Source organism: Labeo rohita, chromosome 9, assembly GCF_022985175.1.
Source record: "Labeo rohita strain BAU-BD-2019 chromosome 9, IGBB_LRoh.1.0, whole genome shotgun sequence".
Classification (NCBI taxonomy): domain Eukaryota; kingdom Metazoa; phylum Chordata; class Actinopteri; order Cypriniformes; family Cyprinidae; genus Labeo; species Labeo rohita.
This window is the reverse complement of record NC_066877.1, coordinates 8905227-8929357: the sequence shown is the minus strand read 5'-3', so window position 1 is coordinate 8929357 and position 24131 is coordinate 8905227. Positions and strand designations below refer to the sequence as shown.

At 36.4% G+C, this 24131-nt stretch overlaps 1 protein-coding gene across 1 annotated transcript in view; it reads left to right on the top strand.

Moving 5' to 3' along the window:
* LOC127171339 (NALCN channel auxiliary factor 1) overlaps window positions 1–19017 on the top strand; it is a 149313-nt gene extending 130296 nt beyond the window's left edge. Inside the window, exons 2-3 of the mRNA XM_051119919.1 lie at window positions 13737–13908; window positions 16976–19017. Of these exons, the coding sequence (XP_050975876.1) occupies window positions 13737–13908; window positions 16976–17253 (450 nt within the window). The 3' untranslated portion in view covers window positions 17254–19017. The remainder of the gene's footprint in view (window positions 1–13736; window positions 13909–16975) is intronic.
* Window positions 19018–24131: the final 5114 nt, after the last annotated feature.

Below are 24131 nucleotides of genomic sequence, written 5' to 3'. Positions count from 1 at the left end.
AGGCCTTTCGTCAATTACAATGTTATTAGCCCACTCATAATGGAATAATGCAGTCCTCCAGGACAGCTCGGCTAATGCCCGAGAATGGAAAGTTAAACACACACTGTCAGATTAAAAGTGACAAGTGAAAAGGAAGAGTGATTAGGGGGAGGCGAAAAATATAGAGAAAAAAAGAGAGGTCAAATCATGCTGGAGGTTTTACACAAGTATTATTATTTATATTCTATTTTACTATGTATTCATATTATTAATTACATTTTATTTTTATATATTTACTTTAGGATTTCATTTTCATGGAATCCTGTTTCTCCCACTGAATAAAACATTTTTCAAAACGGTAATTGCGACATTTTATCTCACAATTCTGACTTTTCTGATTTCTTGCAAGTTTACATCTCATGATTCTGATTTTTCTCAGAATTGTGTGATACAAAATTTGCAATTCTGACTTTTGTTCTCTTTATAACACACAATTCCGAGTTAAGACAGAATTGTGAGGTATAAACTTGCAATTCTGAGAACATATCAGTCTTTTTTTCCCTCAAAACTGGACTTTATAACTCGCAATTGAGTTTATATCTCACAATTCTGAGAAAAAAAGTCAGAATTGCGAAATATAAACTTGCATTTGCGAGAAAAAAAGTCACTGCAAGTTTTAATCTCGCAAGTCTGACTTTATTTCTTGCAATTGTGAGTTTATATCATGCAGTTGTGAGAAAAAGTCAGAATTGTGAGTTTATATCTCGCAACTTTATAACTAGCAAATGCAAGTTTATATCTCACAATTCTGAAAAAAAGTCTGAATTTTCGAGTTTGTGTCACACAATTATGAGAAAAAAAGTCCAAATTGTGTTTAAATCTCGCAATTCTGACTTTATAACTCACAATTGAGTTTATATCTGATAATTCTGAGAAAAAAAGTCAGAATTGTGAGATATAAACTCTCATTTGTGAGAAAAAAAGAAATTGTGAGTTTTTATCTCCCAATTCTGACTTTATTTCTCACAATTGAGTTTATATCTCACAATTCTGAGAAAAAAGTCAGAATTGAGTGAAAAAAAAGTCAGAATTGCGAGATACAAACTTGCATTTGCAAGAAAAAAAGTCATTGCAAGTTTTTATCTCCCAATTCTGACTTTATTTCTTGCAGTTGTGCAGTTATGAGAAAAAAAGTCAGAATTGTGAGTTTATATCTCTTAATTAAATTGAACTTAAACGTATTTTATTGCAGTTGCTGTGGCATCATTTCTTCTTCTTCTTTTTTTATATATATTTTCTTTTAAAATGTATTGGTTTTTTTAATTTAGTCATTTATTTATTTATTTTGTAATATTTCTTTTTAGCTTTAATTTAATTTAAGTTATTTTATTTTATTTAGGTGCCAATCATTTCTAATTGTAATTTTTTCTTTTCAATCTAAGATTTAATTTTAGATTTAGTACTTTTTTTTTGGTAATATTTCTATTTAGATTTCATTTCTATGTAACATTTATATTTAAATCTTAATTAATGAAAATTATTTTAAACAATAATAACACTGTTTTAACACACTTATGCAGCACTTATGCTGATGTTAAGTGCAAATGAATTTATGTTAAGTCATAAAAATGTTAAAACAGAAGTTTGTTTTCACTAGCCTGTCTCAGACCTTTGGACCCTTATGTAGTCGAGATAAATATACAGTAGGGAAAGGAAGGCCAAAGCCTGCTTATGTAAGATGGCAATGTTCCTCTCTCGAGCATCCTCACATGCTGTGCCGTCTGAGGCATCGTGGTCATTTATCATGTGAGCAGAAGCAGTGTTAGATGTAGCAGGTTCAGGCAGGTCCCTGTGCAGGCAGCTGAGGGTTTAGGTAAGTAGGGCAGAGACAGTATAGCAGCCGGCTGATTCTCAGAGCTCCTCTGCCAACACTCCCTCCGCTCTTCATACTAATGAGATCACACCATCCTCTGTCTGCTGCAGCTTCAGAGCGAAAAAGTGACGAAGCCTGCATCAGAAACTGCCCTTGATTCCGTCTGCGCCCCTGCCCTGTTTTCCCCCATCACGCCTAGATTTAGAAGTGAGGTTTGCGCTTGCATTTTTAGTCACGGTCCTAAATGAATCCTTCTCTTTCGCTTTAATACACTGGCTGATTTTTTCCTTCACAAAGCGAATGATTGCATATCATAAGTTGGATCTACTGAATGAAGAACAAGCTCTTGTGTTTTGAGTAAGACGCCCCATTAGTTTGTGAACAAACTATTATATCAATTATAATGACACATACGCTGTCATAATGACAAAAGGACGTTATCTGTATAGCTTGATAAATGTCAAGCTCAGCAGCTGACAAAGCTGAGGAAAAAATATTAGATTTGCTTCAGTGTCAATAATTTAGAAAACATTTGGTGATTAAGCCAAGATGCTACAGGCAAAATCATTGCTTTTTTTAATACACTTTTTACATTTGAGATTCTGGATTATTTTGCTTTCATAACGTTATAGGCTTTCAGACTAATGAAATAAAAACATCCAAAAAAGCCATTTAAGTGTTTCTTTCTTTTTTTTTTTTTCAGTTTATCTATTTTGGTCTGTGTATTTCAATTACAGACACATTTTTAAAGGCTGTTTTCTCAAAATGATTTTTTGTGCTTTTACCAAACTTTCTAGTTTATTTCTAACCATATTCCGAAGGTTTTTACAGAGTAAATCAGTATTATGTAATTTATCGAGTGATAAAATGAGATAAGAGATTCGTTATTAAAACCATTAATATGTCAACAAAATAAAACAGTTTCAAATGTACCTTTATCTAGTGTTCATATTTCTGTTCTAGAGATGTATGCAAATTAGTGCGTATTTAAATCCAGAATAAAAAATTCCTGATAATTTACTCATCCGTATATAACCCAAGATGGATTCTGGATGGATATTATTCAGACAATGTCATGTCTTTCTTTTTCAGTCGAAAAGAAATTGAAGTTTTTGAGAGAAACATGTCAGGATTTTTCTCCATATAGTGGACTTCAGTGGGGATCAAGTTGAAGGTCCAAGCTGCAGTTTCTGTGCAGCTTTAAAGGGCTCTACACGATCCCAGCTGTGGAATAAGGCTCTTAAATAGAAACAATCGGTTATTTCCTAAAAAAAAAAGTGTGTCTTGCAATAGCTCGACTTCCCGCATTACGCTGTCACGTTGGAAAGGTCACGCATGACGTAGGCAGAAGTATCGACCTACTGTTTACAAAGCGAACATGCAAAGAAAGTTAAACGCTCTTTACAAAAAAAAGGCAAAACAACGTTGGATGATTCTGAAGCTGGAGAAGAAAACAAGATGGAGATTTTCACCCTACTCTACCTTTTTGAACCAAAAAACAGACAAAGAACTAACCACATGTGACCATTCCAACGTGATTACGTAATGTTTGAAGTTGTAGGCGAACATCACAGAGCTAGTGCAAGATGAGCATTTGTGGTTAAAAAGTAGCAAATGATCGATCATTTCGCTAGATAAGACCCTTATTCCTTGGCTGGGATCATGTAGAGACTTCTGAAGCTCTTAGTAGAGCTGTAGACTGTATGTTTTATAGTTTTTCAGTCATGATCGATTCTTTTGAATGAATCAGTTGACTAAATGATTCAGTAACTCTTTCATAACTCACAAAAAGGTACTCACTGTTCCCCGCCTACAGTTGTAATGATGTAACTTACAGAAACAGTCATCAAATGAATAAGTTAACAATTCTGAACCTTTTTTGGAGATCAGAATCAAAAGGTTTGAGTCACTGGAATGAATCAGAATCACTACTGCTGATACTAAGCATTTTCAGCACATGTAATGCAGAGGGTGGTCCCAAAAATGGGTTTTTGGATGTCAAGGATACAGTACGTCTGTACACAGATGTTTTGGCTGCTGAACTACAACATTTTATCAATATTAGATGTCATTTAGGTTTTGGCGATTGGCCTCAGAACAACCTGGCTGTCAATAAATAGCCTACTTCCGGGTGTTTCTCACACTTACAAAAATGCTGGGATTAAAAACAACCCAACTTGGGTTATTTGGCAACTCAGCGATGGGTAAATACAGAACACATGCTGAGTTATTTTGACCCAGCTGGTTGGGTTAAATGTTTTTACCAAACATGCTGGGTTATTTATTTAAGTCAACTATTGTTTAAAAATTATTAAATTGCTGGTTTAAAATGGACTGATGGCCTTACAAAAAAAAAAAAAAAAAAAAAAATAAAAACCCACACACAAAGAATTATTAGAAGCAACAGCAATAATCAAAAAATGAACATTTATTATTAAGCGACACACATGGACAAAGTACAAGACGGTTTACAATATTACACACATTTAAACTCCTTTAACAAGCATTTTAGACAAAAAATTTAACATTTAAAAGTAGAATTTTAATTTTAGTGTATTCAGCCATTCTCTGTAATCACTTTTTACCCAAATAGCTCTAATTCTCATGCCGGTGTCAGTGAAATCTGAGCCAATGATGCGCTGCTGTTCGCCGGGGGAAGTACGAACTTCAGACCGTGGCCTCACATTTCAATCGTAGCTGAAAATGCTGTGACTGACTCTAAAACCTGCCCATAAACGAACAGTACTGATATTACGGAACATATTTTAACATCAAATTAAATTACACTCAGTACTATAATGAATAAAATCCATTTGTTTTAGGCAAAGAAAAAGGCGTTTCCATCAGGCGAAGTGATCGCTGCTGACACAGCTGACTGACACAGCTGACTGACATTTTGTCCTTGTGTTGCGTTGCGTAAAATAATACAATTTACAGCACAATAAAGACTTTATAAATAAAATAAAATGTATACAAACCTTTATTTCACTGAAGAAGTGCACCAAATCTGCAGCACTGAGAACTTCTCTCTCCTAGAGGACTCAAAAAGCCCGCATCCTGACTGTAACTCAGCAGCTGGGTTGTTTTGTCAGAGACAGGCTCAACTCAGCGGTTGGGTAGAAAAAAATAACCCAGCAGCTTAAAACTACCCAGCACCTGGGTAAAAAAAAAATAAAAAATAACCAAATAAAATGACCCAGCATCTGGGTAAAAATATCAAAAACAACCCAATAAAATGACCCAATGGGCTGAACCCAGCATTTGGGGTTTTTTAGAGTGCAGACTTTGGGACATTGAAATGAATGGAAATGCTAACAAATACTGTAGCTCTTTTCAAGTATTACATAGCTTAAAGTGAATGAGATACTGCTGAGTGAGGGAATCAGCAATGGTTCACCCTAGCATGCTAGCTCCATCTGCTGGCTACTTCCTGCCACATCTGCAGTATGAATGAAAAAGACAAATGGATGGATGGATAGAAGACTGAAGGAAGTGATTACATATTATGCTGTCCGATAACTGAGTTCTGTGACATCAAGATTAATTGACTGATTAAATTTTCAAAATACAGAAAAAAATTAATCATATTAGCCATTCAGATAGCTGTGAATTAAGGCAAGTATTCAGGTCACAACTGCGCAAGTTTATAGATGCTGGCGGTGCAGATTTAACCAGCTATTAGAAACATAAATGGCCCTTTTAGTGCAACGTCCTTCAGCGGCATTCAGCAGAGACTGTACGTCCAAGATGCAGCTCACCCCGTCGCTCGGGTTGTGTTTAGCGGCGATAATGCATTTATACTCATCTGAGAGGACTCACCCCTCATCACATCTCTAATGGAGCGCTGGACAGCAGAGATTCACGGGGTCATGCTGAACTCAAGCCGCAATAAAAAATATTCACCAGCCGTGAGAGGTTTTGGAAATGTTCTACACAACAGTGGTTAGGATATGAAAGGTGTTGTCCTGGAAAATGTTACACAGGAATAAGTTGTTCTTTATGAGATCTCTTATGAATGTCTTGTTATTCTTCTTACTGTGTTGTGGTTGGTTGGTTGGTTTGGTTGTATTGATATGATAAGGCCAATACCATGGACTTTGACGGGAAATGGACAAATAAGTCCAGATGAAAGATGTGATATTCACATGTTAAAGGCTCCGTGTGTGTAAAACACCCAGTCTCTGCAGATCTACAGGAATTAGCTTCTCTCTCGCTGTCAGTCTGAGCTGGCCTGCCACACTGTAGCACTGCAAATGAGCTCTGGATTAATGTCATCATGTGCCAGCTCCAAATGCCACCAGCACGTCGCCACGCTCACAGTCTCCAGGGCCTTGCTCATGTGTTCCACGTGCACACGGGAATGTGTGTGTGCCCATCTTAAGTGAGCGTGACTGGGTGAGGTATTTGTGTGAAGCTATCATCACACTGCACTGCTCCACTTTTTCTAAAACTGTCTGTCACTGTCACAACACTTTACACGTCATTCAGCACTAAGTTTGTCACCAAATTCCATACCACAGCAAAAACAAATGTGCAATCGAACTCACTGTTTATTGAAATACAGTATACAGTAATAAAAAACAAAGAAATGCAGTGAATTAAGATTGGATTGGATTTATCTGTTACAGTATAACAAGGCATTAGCGTTCAGCGTGGAGTATGCGTGCTAATACAGATTGGAGCTTTCAACAGCAGCTGCATATTAGTCAGGCATTGTGCAGGTTGTGAATTGAGTAGGTGTTTGCACTCAATACTGTAGAAAGACTAGTGTCATTGTGGCAAACTTCTGGCAAACAATTGCATTTCCTGCAAGTTTGCAAATAAATAGCAGCATTGGTAATAATGGCAGCATTTTACGGAATCCATCCAAAGCAGGAGAAATTGTGCTTATAAAAATAACCAGTATTTAAGTTAATAACACAAATTTTAGGATAAAATGGGGTTAAAGGCGCATTTGACTTCATTTTCCCTTTAAACCACTAGATGGCGCAACAATTCACTTTAGTGCTTTTCTTAAAGGGATAGTTCACCCAAAAATGAAAATTACCCCATGATTTACTAACTCTCAAGCCATCCTAAGTGTATTTGACTTTCAGAGTTATAATCAAAAAAATGTCTTGGGTCTTCTTCTAGCCAATGTATCGATTCTCATTAGCGTAGAATCAACTTTGTGTTGATTCTGGCTCTTCTGAGTTTAATAATGGCAGTAAACTGTGGTCGAGATTTTGAAGGAAAAAAAAGTGCATCCATCCATTATAAAAAGTCCTCCACACAGCTCCTGGGGGTTAATAAAGGCCTTCTAAAATGAGGCGATAAAATATCCATATTTAAAACTTTATAAACCGTAATCTCTTGCTTCCGCTAACTGTTGTACGAGCGTTCACGAGAGAGTTGCGTTCCAGCAAATGACGTAGGATGTAGGTGTAGCGTAAGCTCCAGTGACAAGTAACGAATGCGTAAGCGCAGAGGAGAGAACAAAACAAAATACCAGTCATGAATTAGTAGTACAAAGCGAGGATTTTTAAAGAAAAATGTTGGAGGATTTCCATATAAGCTAAGAGGAGACTGGTTTTCCTTTGCTGTAAACAAAACTTGGTTCTCACGAGACTATCAAATTCTCACCGGTGTTTAGTCCCTTTCGAGGAAAGTCTGTTCACTCTGCAGCCATATTTGCAACACCTCCAGGCAGTTCATACAAGGCCAAGTCCTAAGTAAATGAATGGGGGAATGCTGAAATCTTACAAACGGCTTGTTGAACTTGCATAAATTACATATTTCAAATCAGCAACAAAATCTGAAATGAATTGCTTGTTTCTGAAATCGTTGTTTCTTATGCTCACATAGCATTTAAAAAAGTTTCTATGGGAACTAGTGATGTGTTGTTCATGAACAATTTGTTCAATTTGTCATTAATTACTTACCCCCATGTCGTTCAAAACTCATAAAAGCTTTGTTTGACTTCGGAACACAAATTAAGATATTTTTGATGCATTCTGACAGCTCTCTGACCCTCCCATAGACAGCAATGTAATTAACACGATCAGCATCCAGAAATGTAGCAAGGAGATCTGTAAAATAATCCATGTGACATCAGGGGTTCAACCGTAATTTTACAAAGCTATGAGAATATTATTTGTATGCAAAGAAAACAAAAATAATGTTTTTATTCAATAATTTCTCTCCTCTGCGTCACCCTAGTGCCATTTTGGAGAGTATCCACTAAACGCAAACAGCGTATGCTGTTCTGCGTCAGCTGCGTCACGCAGGTACGTTGTTTTCAATTCTGGCTTTGTAAAATTACAGTTGAACCCCTGATGTCACATGGATTATTTTACAGATCTCCTTGCTACGTTTCTGGTCGTTGATCGTGTTAATTACATTGCTGTCTATGGGAGGGTCAGAGAGCTGTCAGAATCCATCAAAAATATCTTAATTTGTACAGAAGACGAACAGTCCTTTATTAGCCCCCTGGAGCCATGTGGAAGACATTTTATGATGGATGGATGCACATTATTTTCTTCAAAATCTCAACCACAATTTACTGCCATTATAAAGCTTAGAAGAGCCAAGGCTAGTCCTTACAGCAATGCAAAGTTGATTCTACGCTAATGAGAATCTATATATTTTGAGACAAAGGTCTAGGTAATGTTTTTTTGGAAATGGAAGACTATGTAAAAGTATTGTATTTGGAGTAAAAATCTTTACTCTAATAATCAAACATGTTGTATGGTTCTACAAAAGTAATACTGATGCAGCATGGGCATGTACTGTATAATACAGTCATCCACTGCTTTGTTCCGCCTCTACAGACCTTTGCAAGGGTAGCGCCATATTTAATTTTTGACAGGAATGAAAACAAGGCTGTGAGGGATAGAAATACAGTACGTTTAATGGATTGTACTGTTGTTTAAGAACATACAGATTGTTTGGATGATGAAATGTCTTTCAGTAGAAAAAAATCTCCATAAAACAGATTGTGATCTAGGACCTTTGTACGGTGTGCGACATTGTAAAGACTGCAAGTCTATCCCTCACAGCCTTGTTTTCATCTGCATATTAAAATTCAATATGGCGTCTAACCTGACTGTTTATTACTGGTCAAACTTAATGCTGACTCGAGAGCATCACAATGTCCTCAGATAACTCCAACAAAAGCTTATTTCACCTCAGAAAAGCTATTTTCCTTGCATGTCAATCAGGCCTGTCTGAAATGGCCCGGGGAGGAGACAGGAGGCTGCGGTCGTACCCCTCTCTGTGATCTGTCATCCTCCACAAACGTCTGCTTTACCTCTGTCTCAGGAGGGATTCATTATATGAACAGGCATTAGCAAACGCCCGCTGAGAGGTTTGCTCTCTGCAAATCTAATAAGCACTTACAGACGAAGCAAAGCGGTAGAGGATCAAGGCTGAGGAAGGAAATGTGCTTTTTAAAGAGTTTACACGAGTGACGCCACATAAATATTTCATTGGGGATGGCGGCGTGACATGATGTACAGCTGTGTGCGGGCAAGGCGCTGCGCTTAAGGCAAAGACAGTGATTCATTGCACTCATAATTGCCTGAGCTGTTGTTGTAGATGGAGTCGAGGACCTGCCTGCACTCTTCTCTCTGCTGACAGCGACGGATTCCAGCTACAGGTCTGTTGCGTGCTCGGAGAACAGTTTTAATATGCGATGCGGGAGAGAAGGTGTTTATGTTTGTTTGAACTTGTTTCGCTGTGTTTTTGTCATTCCCTCTTTGAATAAAATGAGTACAGAATCGTTCCATTAGACTCCTGATGGGAGAGAGGAAATGATGTCATGTGTTGGCTCAGCTGTAACTAATGGCTGCTGGAAAACTTGGCAGAGACTCTCCTCAGTCTTTCATACAAGCACCGTTAATGCACTACGGTCCATTCATTCAGTCCTTTAACAGTGGGTAGGATATTGTGTTGTACATTAAGGAAACTGTCAAAGCAAATGGCTTTGGTTTGATGTCTTTCTTCCTCTTGTTTGACTGGGCACATTTTTGTTCGTTCGTGAGAAAAAAAGTAGAGGTTTTGGTTTTAAAACCAAAACAAAACCTCTTGTTTACATGGTTATTTATCCAATTTAATGCCTGCTGTGGTGTTACAAAAGTATAATGGGCCAAAAACGGAGCCTTGTTGCACACCCTCTACAAAAGGGCTCTACATCATCCCAGAGGAATATTTTATTGTTCACTTCTGTTATGTTTAATGTAAAGCTTACATGTCTACACAAATGTCTCTGAACAAACTCATAAAACATTCATAAATTGCTAAATTATGTGTAATTACTAACTATAAACTATGCTTCTAACCACATGTGAATTTATATAGATCATGTTCTTGAGCAAAACAAGCAAACTAACATGCAATACTACCTGTATATTTCTTTTAACATGTATGCAAGTTTTATCTTTTAGTTTGTCATAAGAATAAAAGAGCAATTTTTGAAAAGTACTTAAGGATTAGTTTACTCCTGAATAAAAACTTCCTGATAATTTACTCACCCTCATATCATCTGAGATGTTAATGTCTTTTTTTTTTTATGCTGAATAGAAATTCAGGATTTTGAGGACGACATTTAAGGATTTTCTCCATATAGTGGACTTCAATGGGGATCAGTGGGTTGAAGGTCCAAATTGCAGTTCCAGTGCAGCTTCAAAGCGCTCTACAATAATAATACAAAGAATAAGCGTCTCATTTAGCAAAATGATTGATAAAGATGTGGGCTTAAGAATATATCACGATAATTTATTGCAGTAACAATATCAATGACGATAATTCAGGGAATCCTGTTGCTTTAGAGAAAAATATTATCTTTCTTTTTGTTGTGAGCATTACTGAGTACAGAGGTAATGTAATGAATGTTTAATTCATACTGGAAGCCGGAGGACGCCCTTGCGCAGAAACTCCCCATATGCAAAGCAGAACTAATAGTACTGAGGCTCCAGGAAATACCTAACATACCTAACCTGTACCTGAATAAAATGGTAAAGGCTAGAAGGGACACAGCTCTGGCTACTGGAAATGCGCACATCAATCTAACGTTATTTTTGTCACACTGTACAACAATAGTACTGTTTTTGTATTATAAGGGCTAAGTTTAGGGTTGGGGTAGGTGTAGATGTTAAAAAAAACACAATCTAATAGGTAAAACAGTTCATTTCATTATTAGTTTCCAGTCAGAGCTGTAAATTAGAGAAATTTTAATGAGGAAACTTCAAGACAATAAACATACGATTGCTACAATATATGGTTTATCTGTGTTCTTGGGTATGTTTATAAGGATGAAGTATATTTATATTGCTTGTCTAATTGATATAACCTTTATCATTGTATATAATATTATTATAATTTACTAAAATGTTATAATAATTACTAGCATGATTTCTGCCTCATTCTGTGATATGAAACCACGTCTAAACACAAAAAGAAATTATTTCAAACACTCGACTATGTTATTGGTTAATCTGGAGAAAAAGCATGTCAGTAAATGAAATCTTTGTTGGAAAACAGGTTTGTAAACAGACTTATACCCATGTAAAACTGTGTTGCACACATGCTACTGTAGTTCATTTATTCAGGGCACAGACCGATTTTTTTGGCACACTGTACAGCCCTGACCAAGCCAGTTTCAGATTGTAGAGTCAGCTCCTCGTTTAGCGATATACTGCTTCTCAATTTCACATCTGCCTTCTGCCATATGACTCCATATGGTCGCACACAGAAATATGTCAGCAACTAGATTCTATCTTTATTATTGCGGAAAGACTAGTTCTTATTGTGGGGAGAATTTTTACCAGTATAACGTAAATGATAAGATATCACCCATATTCCTAATGATTGGTCATTTTCTAAAGAAAAAATAGTTTATACACAACAGCAAATGCTCATTTTGCATTAGCACTGCAATGTGCGTCTACAACTTTTTCAATGCATTCAGTAATCATGTTGGAAAGGTTACACGTGGTTAGTTCTTCATCTGTGTACTTCAGTTCAGAAAGGTAGGGTAGGGTGAAAAACTCCAGCTCATTTTCTCCTCCAACTTCAAAATCGTCCAACAATTATTGTTTTACTTTTTTTTGTAAAGGGTGTGCATGTTCACTTTGTGAACACTAGGTTGGTGCTTCTGCCTATGTCATGCTTGACCTTTCCATGCATGAAGTCGTGGACACAGAGCTAGAGCAAGACGAGCATTTGTGGTTAAATGACGATCGTTTCGCTAGATAAGAAGCTGCACTGACATTGCATTTTGGACCTTCAACCCGTTGTTCCCCATTGAAGTCCACTATACTGAGAAAAATCCTGGAATGTTTTCCTCAAAAACCTTTATTTTTTCGACTGAAGAAAGACATTATTATTTTAATTTTGGAGTGAACTAATCCTTTATGTGTAAATTGTAGCTGGGGAACCCGGAGTGTGACCTGTAAGGGAATCTTTGATTTAATCAAATCTAGAAATTAAACAAACCCTAATTAATAATAGCAATATTCTCACATTAATTCGATCTTGAAACAGTTAATTAGCAGTCATTACTCCACAACCTGTGTTACTTCATTTACGACAGTTCTGCTGTTCAACTAAGTTGGTTTGAACAATTGAGTTACTAGGGTTTCACTATGTTAGTTAAGCAGCAAGTTACTTGTAGGGGGGTTAACGAAAAATAAAAAGCAATATTTTGATAGCAGCATAGGGACAAATTATTTACACAGGGAAATCAGCCTATGAATTATAAATAATTATAGTTTTTGAGCCTACAATTAGGGTACAACGAGGCTAAAGGCACCCTGGGGTAAAAGGCACTTTTGATATTATTTTCCTCTAAACCACTAGATGGCAGAAAAACGTGGCGTAGCACTTTCCAAAATATCCACTTTTCAACATACACATGCAAATTTGTCTAATCCTTGATGCAATCATGGGCAGCAGCGCAAAGTCGATTCTGTGCTTACTTGATCTAATATTTGATGGTTTTTTGAATTTAGTAGATTTAAGTAGCAAACAAGAACAAAGGCACAATAATTAACATGATAATTAATAGAAGGCTGACTTTTCCATTTGTTGACATGACATGGTTAGATTCAGATGGTTAATATCATATATTATGTTAGGTGTCCATCTTAGAGATAATCACTGTGTTTAGAATGAAACCATCATATTTAAAAACATGCTATTAATCATATCATATAATAAAATATCATTTGTTGTTACTACTGTAAATCTATATTAAATTATTATGGAATCTCCTTCAATGCTTTTAGAGTCTTTACATTTTAAAATGATTTTGTTTCTGTATTTTAAAATATGTTTTAAATAGAAAATGGTACAAACTTTGCTGAAGTGCTTATTTTGAACACGTATTAACTTAGACATTATTTAAAAAAAAAAAAAAAAAAAAAAAAAACATTATTTTAGCTAAAGTATTTGTATCAATACTGTGTTCCTTTTACCCCATGCTGGTGAGCCCTTGCCACCTCATGCATTTCTAAGATTTTTGAACTAAATAAACGACTTGTATGATTTATTTTCACACAAAGTCTGTTGCTCCATAAATGTTTCTGCAATCATACACTTTGGGCGCAGTGAAAAGCACTTTTTTTTAGGGGGTACCCGTTGTACCCTACTGATATGTTGAATTTGATATATGTATAAGAGCTTTGTACATAAACTATACATAATGCAACATAAAACAGCGTAGATGTTAGACTGTGAGTGACAGATAAAATGATGAAGAGGAAGAAGGCTGCAAGGTTGTCAAGATACATAGGTGGGAGAGCTTAAGCGATGACTTTTACAGTGGTACTGATGATGTAATCAATTGCAATGGACACCCAGACTGAAGCACTAACAGCTCTCCTTCTGTACTTTTCTCTCTGCACAGACTGTCTACAAACACTGGCTCTGTGCCCAGTTCTTCCACACCACACAGATGCACTGCAGCAACAGGATCCCCTGCAGGAAGTACTGCCTAGAGGTCCAGCAGAGGTGTCCCTTCATATTGCCTGACAATGATGAGCTCATCTACGGAGGAAGCCCCAGTTTTATATGCACAGGTGGGCACTTTGACCTTTTCTCATCCAAACAAATCACCAGTGGCTTCCTCTGCTTGAGAGGACTGAATCATTCGCTGTGACCGAAACCAATGGCAACTGCTCCACTGGCCAGTCAATCAATGCAATCAAACAGGAAAAACAACTATAAAAAGAAATGTTTATGCACACACTTTCAAGTGATAGATTATAGGAGTACGGCAGCATCAGCAACAAGCATTTTCATTATCATCGAAGTAGACAGTGTTTCGGTATGAGGTCACCTTTTAAGAAAACTGATTTCAGACCGGCTTACACGGCACTGAAATGTCACGTCGGATAGAATAGAACAAATTCAGGTGAACTTTAGAGACATATAATGACTACAGTGCTTGTTTCGTAGAGTAATAAATATTAAAACACACATACAGCCACACATACAGAATTGTGGGATGTCATAGACAGCGAAGGATACAACCAAATGAAGGCATCACAGTAGACAGGATGTTATGCAAACATTGGATTCTGACCATCTATTGCCTGAGTAGGCAACGTTTTCCATTAGTGTTGCTGATTTGATTAAACACTTGGTCTCTGCTGCCACCTTGTGGCTGAAACAGCAAGTAGCCTACAATTCTTCCCTCCTCTTCTTGCTTTACACTTTTATTGAATGAGCATGATCATATCACATTTGCACAAAATTTGAGTTGACTCAGTGGATAAATAAATACTTTATCTTTAAATTATCCTCCATTTGATTTGCATAATTATGAGTGTGAATACAAAGAATAGGCTTTCTCTGCTCTGCATGTTAAGAATTGTGGTGTGCTCAAATGCCCCGAATAGTGTTTGTTAGGATATGCTCCTCTTCTAATCCCAGAGGGTGCATGCTGAGTGGTGCATCTGAATGAGTGCTTTGGCCTCCCAGTGGCCTGCAGGCTTGTGCTATAATGAGACAGACTGATGATAAATGGGAAATTGAGAGCAGAAGCGCACAGACCGGCTGAGTGGTCACACTGTAATTACCTGCCCTTTAATTGCTTTAAGTATCCCCACTTAACACAGACTCGTCTCGCAGTGCTAAACTTTACACCACCGTATGCCTAAATCATCATCACAACATGACCATAAATACCTGTCATTAATGATTTATGTGTGGCAAAGGTCAAGTGGAAAAGTATTGGACTATACTAAAGGAACAGTTCACACCAAAATTAAAATGTATGAGCTTCTTTCATCTGTTGAACATAACAAATATGTTGGTGACCAAACAGCTGTGGTCCCTGTTGGCTTCCAGACACTGTATGTCAATGGAAACAGAACTGTTTGGTTACTAACATTCTTCAAAATATCTTTCTTTATGTTACACAGGAGGATGAAAGTCATATGGGTTTGCAGAGACACAGGTGTGCAAGTGATTGCTGATTTTTAACTTTTGGGTGGATTATGAAGTATGAAAGAGTAATCAAAAAACAAAAGGCAATAATCTGTTGGGGAAAGTTACTTTTAAAAGTAATTTAAAAATTAGTCATCTAATTACGTAACTCATGTTACTTGTAATGTGTTACACCCAACACTGGCAATAACAACATAGAGGGGACCCCTGCGTGTTTGTGTCAAGGTCAAAAAGTCTCTTAAAATATCAGATCATTTGACCTTTGTGTGAAAAGGCAAGGCATGTCAGGCTGTAAAATGCCATGTGGTGCTGCCAACATTATATCAAGAGAAGCCTTTTACACCTTCATGACTGTGTGTCAAGGTCAATAAGACTCATAAAATATCAGATAATTTGACCTATTTAGGACAAGATAATGTTAGCTTAGAGTGTAAAATATCATGTCATGTTACCTCTTGATGATATTTTTACATTAATAATTCATGAAAACAAACTTTTTATCTTAAAAATGATTTTAAAACTTTTCCCAAAATTACACATTAGTATGTGTACACTGACAATTAAGAATTCATGATTTGTAAAAAAAAAAAAAAAAAGATGATTTGTTCTAAATTGTTTGTTCTAAAATAATCAAGATATGTACACTCAAAATTAATGACTCTTGATTTGAAAAAAAGCAAAATTGAAAACTAAACATTAATATTTGTATACTCACAATTAATAATTCATGATTTGTAAAGAAAAAATGCTGTGAAAAATACTTGTACATTTTTTTTCTAAAAATAATTATCAAGATGTGTACATTTACAATTAATAATTCATTATTTGTACAAAAATAAATAAATAAATAAATAATGCTTTAAAAATATATTTAAAACTTTTTTCCAAAATGACACATTACTATGTGTATATTATATATTTAAAAATATATCATATATATTTATATTTTTACAATAATTTAAATCGTAGTAATGGGGGGCGGGGGGGGGGGGTAATAAAGGTCTTCCGAACCAAAACAATGCATATGTGTAAGAAAAATCTCCATATTTAAAAATTACTAAACTGTAATCTGTAATTTTTCTTACACATATACATCCTAGGTCTATATCACTTTCTGCTGTCAGACGATTACAATCTGAGTTATATTAAAAATGTTCCTGGCTCTTCCACGCTTTATAACGGCAGTGAATGGCTGTTGAGATTTTGAAGTCCAATAAAGTGCATCCATCCATCATAAAAAGTACTCCACCCCGCTCCATGAGCTTAATAAAGGCCTTCTGATGTAAACTGATGCGTTTGTGTAAGAAAAATATCCATATTTAAAACTTTATTAAGCCCCCTGAGCTGTGTGGAGTACTTTTATGATGGATGGATGCACTTTATTGGACAAAATGTCTGAAAGCAGAAAATCGTACACATCTAGGAACGGCTTAAGGGGGAATAAATCATGGTGTAATTTTTATTTTTGAGTGAACTATCCCTCATTCATGATTTCTAAAGAAAAAAACTTGACAAACATATTTACAATCTTTTTTTCTTTTTGGCTGTTTATTAGAACTTATAAAGCAAACTTTTGTAAAGCATATTAGATCCCTTCCAATCCATACAAAAGCAACATGAATTAGATTTTGAAACATTTTTACTTAATGGTGAACATTTATCATCGGCCTTAACTTGTGTCTTTTGCCGGCCCAGGGCTCCAAGAGGACAACCCCTCAGACGCAGAGACAGAGTGCTGCGATGTCCGATGGGACAGCAGGGCGGACAACAGCTCCAAAGGCACTCTCAAAAGAACTCACCCGTCGTGTCAGCACGGGACATCCCTGACCTCGTCAGCGGCCTCTAGACTGTGCAACAGCAGACTCAAACTCTGCCTGCTGGTCCTCGTCCTCCTTCATACTGTTGCCACTCTCACAGCATCCCACAGTCCCACCGGGTTCAACCTCACCTCCAGCTCCTCCAACGAGGAATGACGGAACAGCCAGTCGCCGCGGTGCCACATCCAGCGACGTGACGGACCGTGGGTAACTCGCTGGGACCTCTGGTACAGAGACTGTGGACATGCAATCAAAACAAACCAAGCTAACTGACGAAGCTAAACAAACACTGGACGAATCCAATCAAGCAACAAGAACAAGGGACAACACCGTAGCCTTTGTTGAAAGAGGCTTCTAGGGGGCGGAGTTCTCTCGCACCATGTTTTTTACACTGTGTCTATGGTTTGGATTTCTGTTGCACTAGATGACTACAGGATCTAATTCATGTTTCTTTCCGTTTCATTTGGGTCTTTGTGCAGGAGGGATTGGGAGAGACGGATGAGTTAAATGTACAGTATCCAAGCGAATATTCAAGACTGAGCGTGTGTCTATGTGAACGAATGGACGAGAGCGTGTGCATGTGTGCCTGTGCTTGCATCCGTGCGTCCACTTAGATGTTCTTCTCGTTTCTCTTCGTAATCACAAACTCTCTGAATGCTGCTCTATTCATTACGAGGGTTTCTATTCCTGTTTATCCGCTGACAAATCTGCCTAGACAAATACCAAGACACCCGACAAAAAGCCCAGGTTCAAACTCTCCCAATAAGATCCTGTAACCTTATTAAGGTAGCCTGATATTTTTTGTTGTTGGTATGATGTCATTTCCTGTGAGGTCAGGTCAGTAGCTTTGGAGGTCTGGGTACGGTAATGTCGCTTAAGTGCTCGACTGAAAAGGTCTTTGTTGGGACCGTATCCAGACTTCTGTCCACAAATCTGTTTTAGCACCATTAGTGTTTTCTATATTATATTAAGATAGTATATTCTCTACCCTATATTCTGTAATTGCATGTTAGAACCAGAGTTTAGACTTTGCTGCTAAAGTTTTGAAGAATTAAACCCAAACGATCTGAAAACAAGAGGAGCTCTCACTCCCGAGTACCATCCAAATTGCTATCTGGCAGCATGAACCCAGCCAATCAGAGCTTACGAGACAAATTACCCCAATCGCACAGAGAGGATCCATCGTTCTTTATTACAGTAAAGGGCTTACCCATCATCCACACGCACATTCGAACACTCCTGCATGTAGAGATTCACGTGGCATGAATAACTCAGTGATAACGATGTTAATTTGTTGCAAACCTTAAGATAGTTACATCAACAGGAAACACATAGAAGAACGAAGGCCCGTCTCAGGTGGCTGGGCTGAGGAATCTGGTTCTTTGTGTGGAGGAGAGGCTAAGTTAAGGGCTGATATTTTATTTTATGTTTGATTGATTTATTTTTTTCTACAGGTATGCTCTAATGAGGATGTGTCACTGTGACACAAACACTAAACGAAGCCTTGAGTTTAACTAAGTTCTCTAGACAGCCTCAGTGTGAACCTGTTGAAATGGCAGGCCTCACACCTCTGTTTCCATCTCATGAGACATGACTAGTTGTTAATGTTAGATACACATACATGCATATGTCATATATCAGTCACAGCTAGCAAGTATGCTAACTAAAAAAGAAAAACAGTATTTCTTAGCCATATTTCAATTGTGTAAAGCAGGCTAACATAATGCATGCCATAGGAATAAAATGTCGTTCACACATTCCATGTACTTTTATTCCCTCCCTGTAAATATCTGTAGATTGTCTGCATTAAAAGAGTGGTTCACTTCCAGAACAAATATTTAGAGATAATATACTCACCCCTTTGTCATCCAAGATGTTCATGTCTTTTTTACTTCGGTTGTAAAGAAATTATGTTTTTTGAGGAAAACATTTCAGGATTTCTTTCCATGTAATGGACTTCTATGGTGCCCCCAAATTTGAACTTCCAAAGTGCAGTTTAAATGCTGCTTCAAAGGGCTCTAAACGATACCAGCCGAGGAAGAAGTGTCTTATCTAGTGAAAAATTATGTTTTTTTGATCATGACAGTTAGGGTACGTCTAAAAACTCCCATCTCATTTTCTCCTCTAACTTCAAAATGTCCTACATCCCTGTTTTTACCTCTTTTTTTTTTTTTGTGAAGGGTGTTTAAACTTCTTTGCATGTTCACTTTGTAAAATCTGAGTTGGTACTTCTGCAGAAAATGAGATGGGAGTTTTTAGACGTACCCTAACTGTCATTTCACATTTCACACAGAGCTAGACAAGACAAGCGTTTGAGGTTAAAAAGTATATAAATTATAATTTTGTGTAGAAAATAACTGATCTTTTCACTAGATAAGACCCTTATTCCTTGGTTGGGATCGTTCAGAGCACTTTGAAGCTGCATTTAAACTGCATTTTGGAAGATCAAATTTGGGGGCACCGTAGAAGTCCATTACATGAAAAGAAATCCTGAAATGTTTTCCTCAAAAAACATAATTCCTTTACAACTGAAGAAAGAAAGACATGAACATGTTGCATGACAAGGGGGTGAGTACATTATCTGTAAATTTTTGTTCCGAAACTGAAATAATCCTTTAAGGTGCGATCACATTTATGTTACACAGTGAAATTCTGTGGGTAAAATGTAGTCAGTTAGCCCAATCTGGAATTCCGCATGAGGGGAAACATTTTCCCGCACAAAATTTGCATTGGATTGAATTTTGCCTCGTATTCAGATTTACTTCAAACATGCAAGTTCAATTCAAATTTCACATTGGATTCAGATTTTTAAAACATTGAACATTGCAAATTCATTGCATTTATCAATATTAACCTGCTGAGTTTGGAGTGACGTCTGGGTAAGATGTGCCTAATGCACTATTGACATTAGACCTCTGTCTGTGAAATTTCGCTGAAGTTTCGTTAATGTGACCACACCTTTAGACTACATTTGAAAAGCTGATTTTCACTTCAAATGTATTGCCATCACATGCAATACCATTAAACTCTAAAAACTGACTCTGATGCAAATATAATAACTTTGATTTTAAAAGAACAAGTCGATCCATTTGACCTTTTGCTGTTTAAACTACCATTAGCGGTGACCTTTTGAGGTGTCAGAAGCACAAAGTGATTTCTTGTTTTCTGAAATAGACTGCTAATGCAGTTCAGTTTAGCTGATAAACGGTCAAATGCTGAGAGAGAAGCTCCTTTTATTTTTAAATTTCATAATTTCTGAACTACTCAGAATGATCATTCTTGGCTGTTCAGGGGTTTGTGATTTTGGGCTGAGTTTTATCTATATTTAACATCTGATAATAAGGTTTAATAATGACTTTTAATATCCTTACAGCTTTGATTCATTGCCTTTGTCATTTCTCCTACCTAGAAAAAAACAAACAAAAAACATTGGTCATTCGTTTTCATTAGTACATTAACATACTTCATATTAATCCAATATGTTACCAGAAACACCATAACTAGTGCTATATGTACACAATGCTACGATAAATAGCCTGACCAGGAAATTTAGACCACATGATAAGGCGCAACAACCCCTGTTTGAGATGTATAAGTGCAGTCCGGCGCGCTGTGCTGTAGGCTTCTCTAATGAATAATTAGAGGAAAGCACTGAGAGATACAGTATACCCTCTCGAGAGCTTATTAGTTGGTTTATAACCCTGGACGTTCACCTCGGACCACCTGCTCTGGAACAGCAGACGGATCAGAAATGATTCCCTCTGTTCATCTCCAAACAAAACTAATTCAGCCTCTCCAGCTGGGCCTGACGTTGTAGGAAAGACGGATAAGAGATGAGATGGGCTAATGATAGTGGCGTAGCACTATTATTCATTTGCTACATCATAATACATGCACATACATGCTTTGTATATATACTTGGTGACGCTCCACAAGTCAGGAAGGATTCGACTCACACTCACGTCAGTATAAACATTTGGTTTGCCTCATAGATATTCGGCCTAATGCAAGTGTTGAATCGGTCACCAAACGACACCGTTCACAACAAAGCGTCGACTAAAACATATTCCTAAACGGAGAGCGGCATTGCGGTTGCTCAGATTTGTCACGTTTGTAACATGTTTCTCTGTGTTTGTTGGGATTCAATCACCACACAGTTTGTCTCAGCGACCAACGAGATTGAATGTAACAGATGCCTGCTAATATCGCTAAACACCACCAAACCTACTATAAGATGTATTTTATGCTTGCACATGTTTTATGGTCATTTCCAAGTACTGATCCAGTTGTGTAAGTAGTATTCCACACTGCGTAATCACTTAGCAAGCAGAAATACTTTCTTTTCTGAATCCTGTGGACCTATGCAGCCCTCGACCTCAGTTGTTTTTTCTGTTGTAAATACGTTACGAGAATGCTAAACAATGTGTGTCTCTGTTTGATTTGGAGGTTTCCTTGTGTTCTGAGTTGGTGTCCTTTTTTAAATCCTCTTTTGTAAGTGTCAGAGATCATTGGTTGGTTTGTGCTGAGATGGATACTGAGAGCGGAGTGGTTTCATCACAAGAACTGTCCTCTTGGTCACAACCCTCAGCACCTGCGGGATGTGATGCTGTGTGTGATGGTATGTGCAAAGCAATGACTTTAAGAAAAAAAGAGAAAGGTTTAAAGGCATATAGAGATAACATTATGACTATGTCTACTGAAAAAAAAAATAATATTATATACTACCGGTATATTGTAATATTATAGATGATTTAGTTCAGTAACCTATTTAATTTTTTTACAAGCAACTTTGATGAAATAATTTATAAAACAATCTCACAAGTTATGATCTTTTCGAAGGTATGATTATACTGCTAAAATGATTAAAGTTGTGTTCTGATGAAATAACAAATATCGTCTGTTCATTTGTGTCTGGGTGCTTCCTTTTGAGTGTGTGGTCAATCAGACAAAGTGACTTATTAGGTCAAAAGAAGTTATAAATCATTATTTTATGGGTAATTTAGCTTTTGGGGTCGTACTTAGCTTAGATAACTAAACAAAACAACTATATTTTGATATAATGGTAAAATATAGTTGTTTTGTATAGTTTGATAAATTGATAAAACTTTCCACCACAAACACTACCAGTCAAAAGTTTTTGAACAATAAGATTTTTAACGTTTTCTTTTTTTTTGTTGTTTAAAGAAGTCTCTTCAGCTCAGCAAGCCTGCATTTATTTGACCCAAAATACAGCAAAAGCAGTAATATTGTGAAATATTTTTACTTTTTTAAATAACTGCTTTCTATTTGAATATATTTTAAAATGTAATTTATTTACTTTTTTACTTTTTTTTTTTTTTAGGATTCCTTGATGAATATAAAGATCCAAAGATTTTTCTGAAATAAAAAGCTTTTGTAACATTATACACTTTACTATTCAAAGGCTTGGAGCTTATATATTCAAATAGAAAACAGTTATTTTAAATAATAAAAATATTTCAAAATTTTACTCTTTTTGCTGTAGTTTGAATCAAATAAATGCAAGCTTGGTGAGCAGAAGAAACTTCTTTAAAAAACATTAAAAATCTTACTGCTCAAAAACTTTTGACTGGTTGTGTACATTTTTCAGCACACCACAAAATGAGAATGAAGATTTCTATTGTATTTTTATTTTAAAAATATATTTTATTGTTTTAATGACAAAAGGAAGAATTCAAGAGGTACAAAACGTAACTTATAGTCTCAAAAGAAGTGGGAAAAAAAGTGGAAATCAAGATTAGACATAAAGTAATGTTTTCAGAATCATTCATACATGAAAATAAAACAAAGAATAGTTCTAACCTTACTCAGAGGAAGATAGGAATCATGTCTTCATGGCAGTTTTATGATGATTAAGGGATAGTACATGACCTCTTTACATTACAAATGGTTGTCAAAAGCAAAAATGCTACAAAAAGCATCATATTTTGTGAGAAAGTGTGACATAATGCACTCCAAAATGAGTAACGTGTTGGACTTCATTCAGCAAATATGATGCAGGATGATATAATTAAGAAATAAAAGTGAGGTATGCATGTTTATCTATCTGAAGTGACCTATTAGCTTATAAAGGCTTACAGGTTAAACCTGAACAACCGGACTGGTGCACCTGAGGGTTAACAGAAGTAACAAAGAGCAGGACAAAAATAAAGCCAACAGTCTTAAAGTGGATCTCACATGTTATGCCTGTTTGAGCATAGATTTGCACAGATAGTTACCTATAAAATTCTTAAACCAAATATGCAAGAAAGAGCAACGGTATCTCTAGTAATCACAGTGTAATATAAAACTAAATATCTGTTTATTTATAAAGACAGTTCTGACTGAGAAGAGCAGTGTACTTGTGTATTCAAAGTATCATTTTGACTACTATACTATTGTATTGTGATTGTGCACGAGGAAAAATAAACATGCAAATTATAAAAGTAAGTTATATCACAGTAAAAGTAAATTATATCACAGTAAGTTACCAGTTGTAACTTATTATGATGTATTTTCAGGAAATGCATTCCATTATCAGATGTGTTATCAGGAAACTCATTTTATTTAGGCCTACCTTTTGAACACGTGCATAAATATGTTACAAAATACACTTGGGATGGGGAGACTAGGCCTAGTTGCCACTTACGGAAGTTTTGACTAGGGCAATAGCACAGTAATAGTTTTCAGGTACTTTCAGTACTGATATCACAGAAGTTGCACTGCCATCTATCGACATCGATCAGCAGCCAATGAGCAAGAGGATTCTCTGTGACAGAGATGCCCAAACCAAGGCCCACCGATGACCCTTGGCTGCCATATCACAAGAGGAAGGGAAAAAATGTCAATCAAGTATGATTTTTGGTCCCTCGTATTAAAAAGTTTGCTCCTCTGCTTTATGACGGTTAGTGAAACACAATGGGTCAGGTCATTTCAACATAGCGAAATACATTTCAGTGTATAAATGCTATACGGTTTGTTAATAGCAATGTTATTGGATACATACGCCATTTGTTAATAATAAACACTAGTAAACA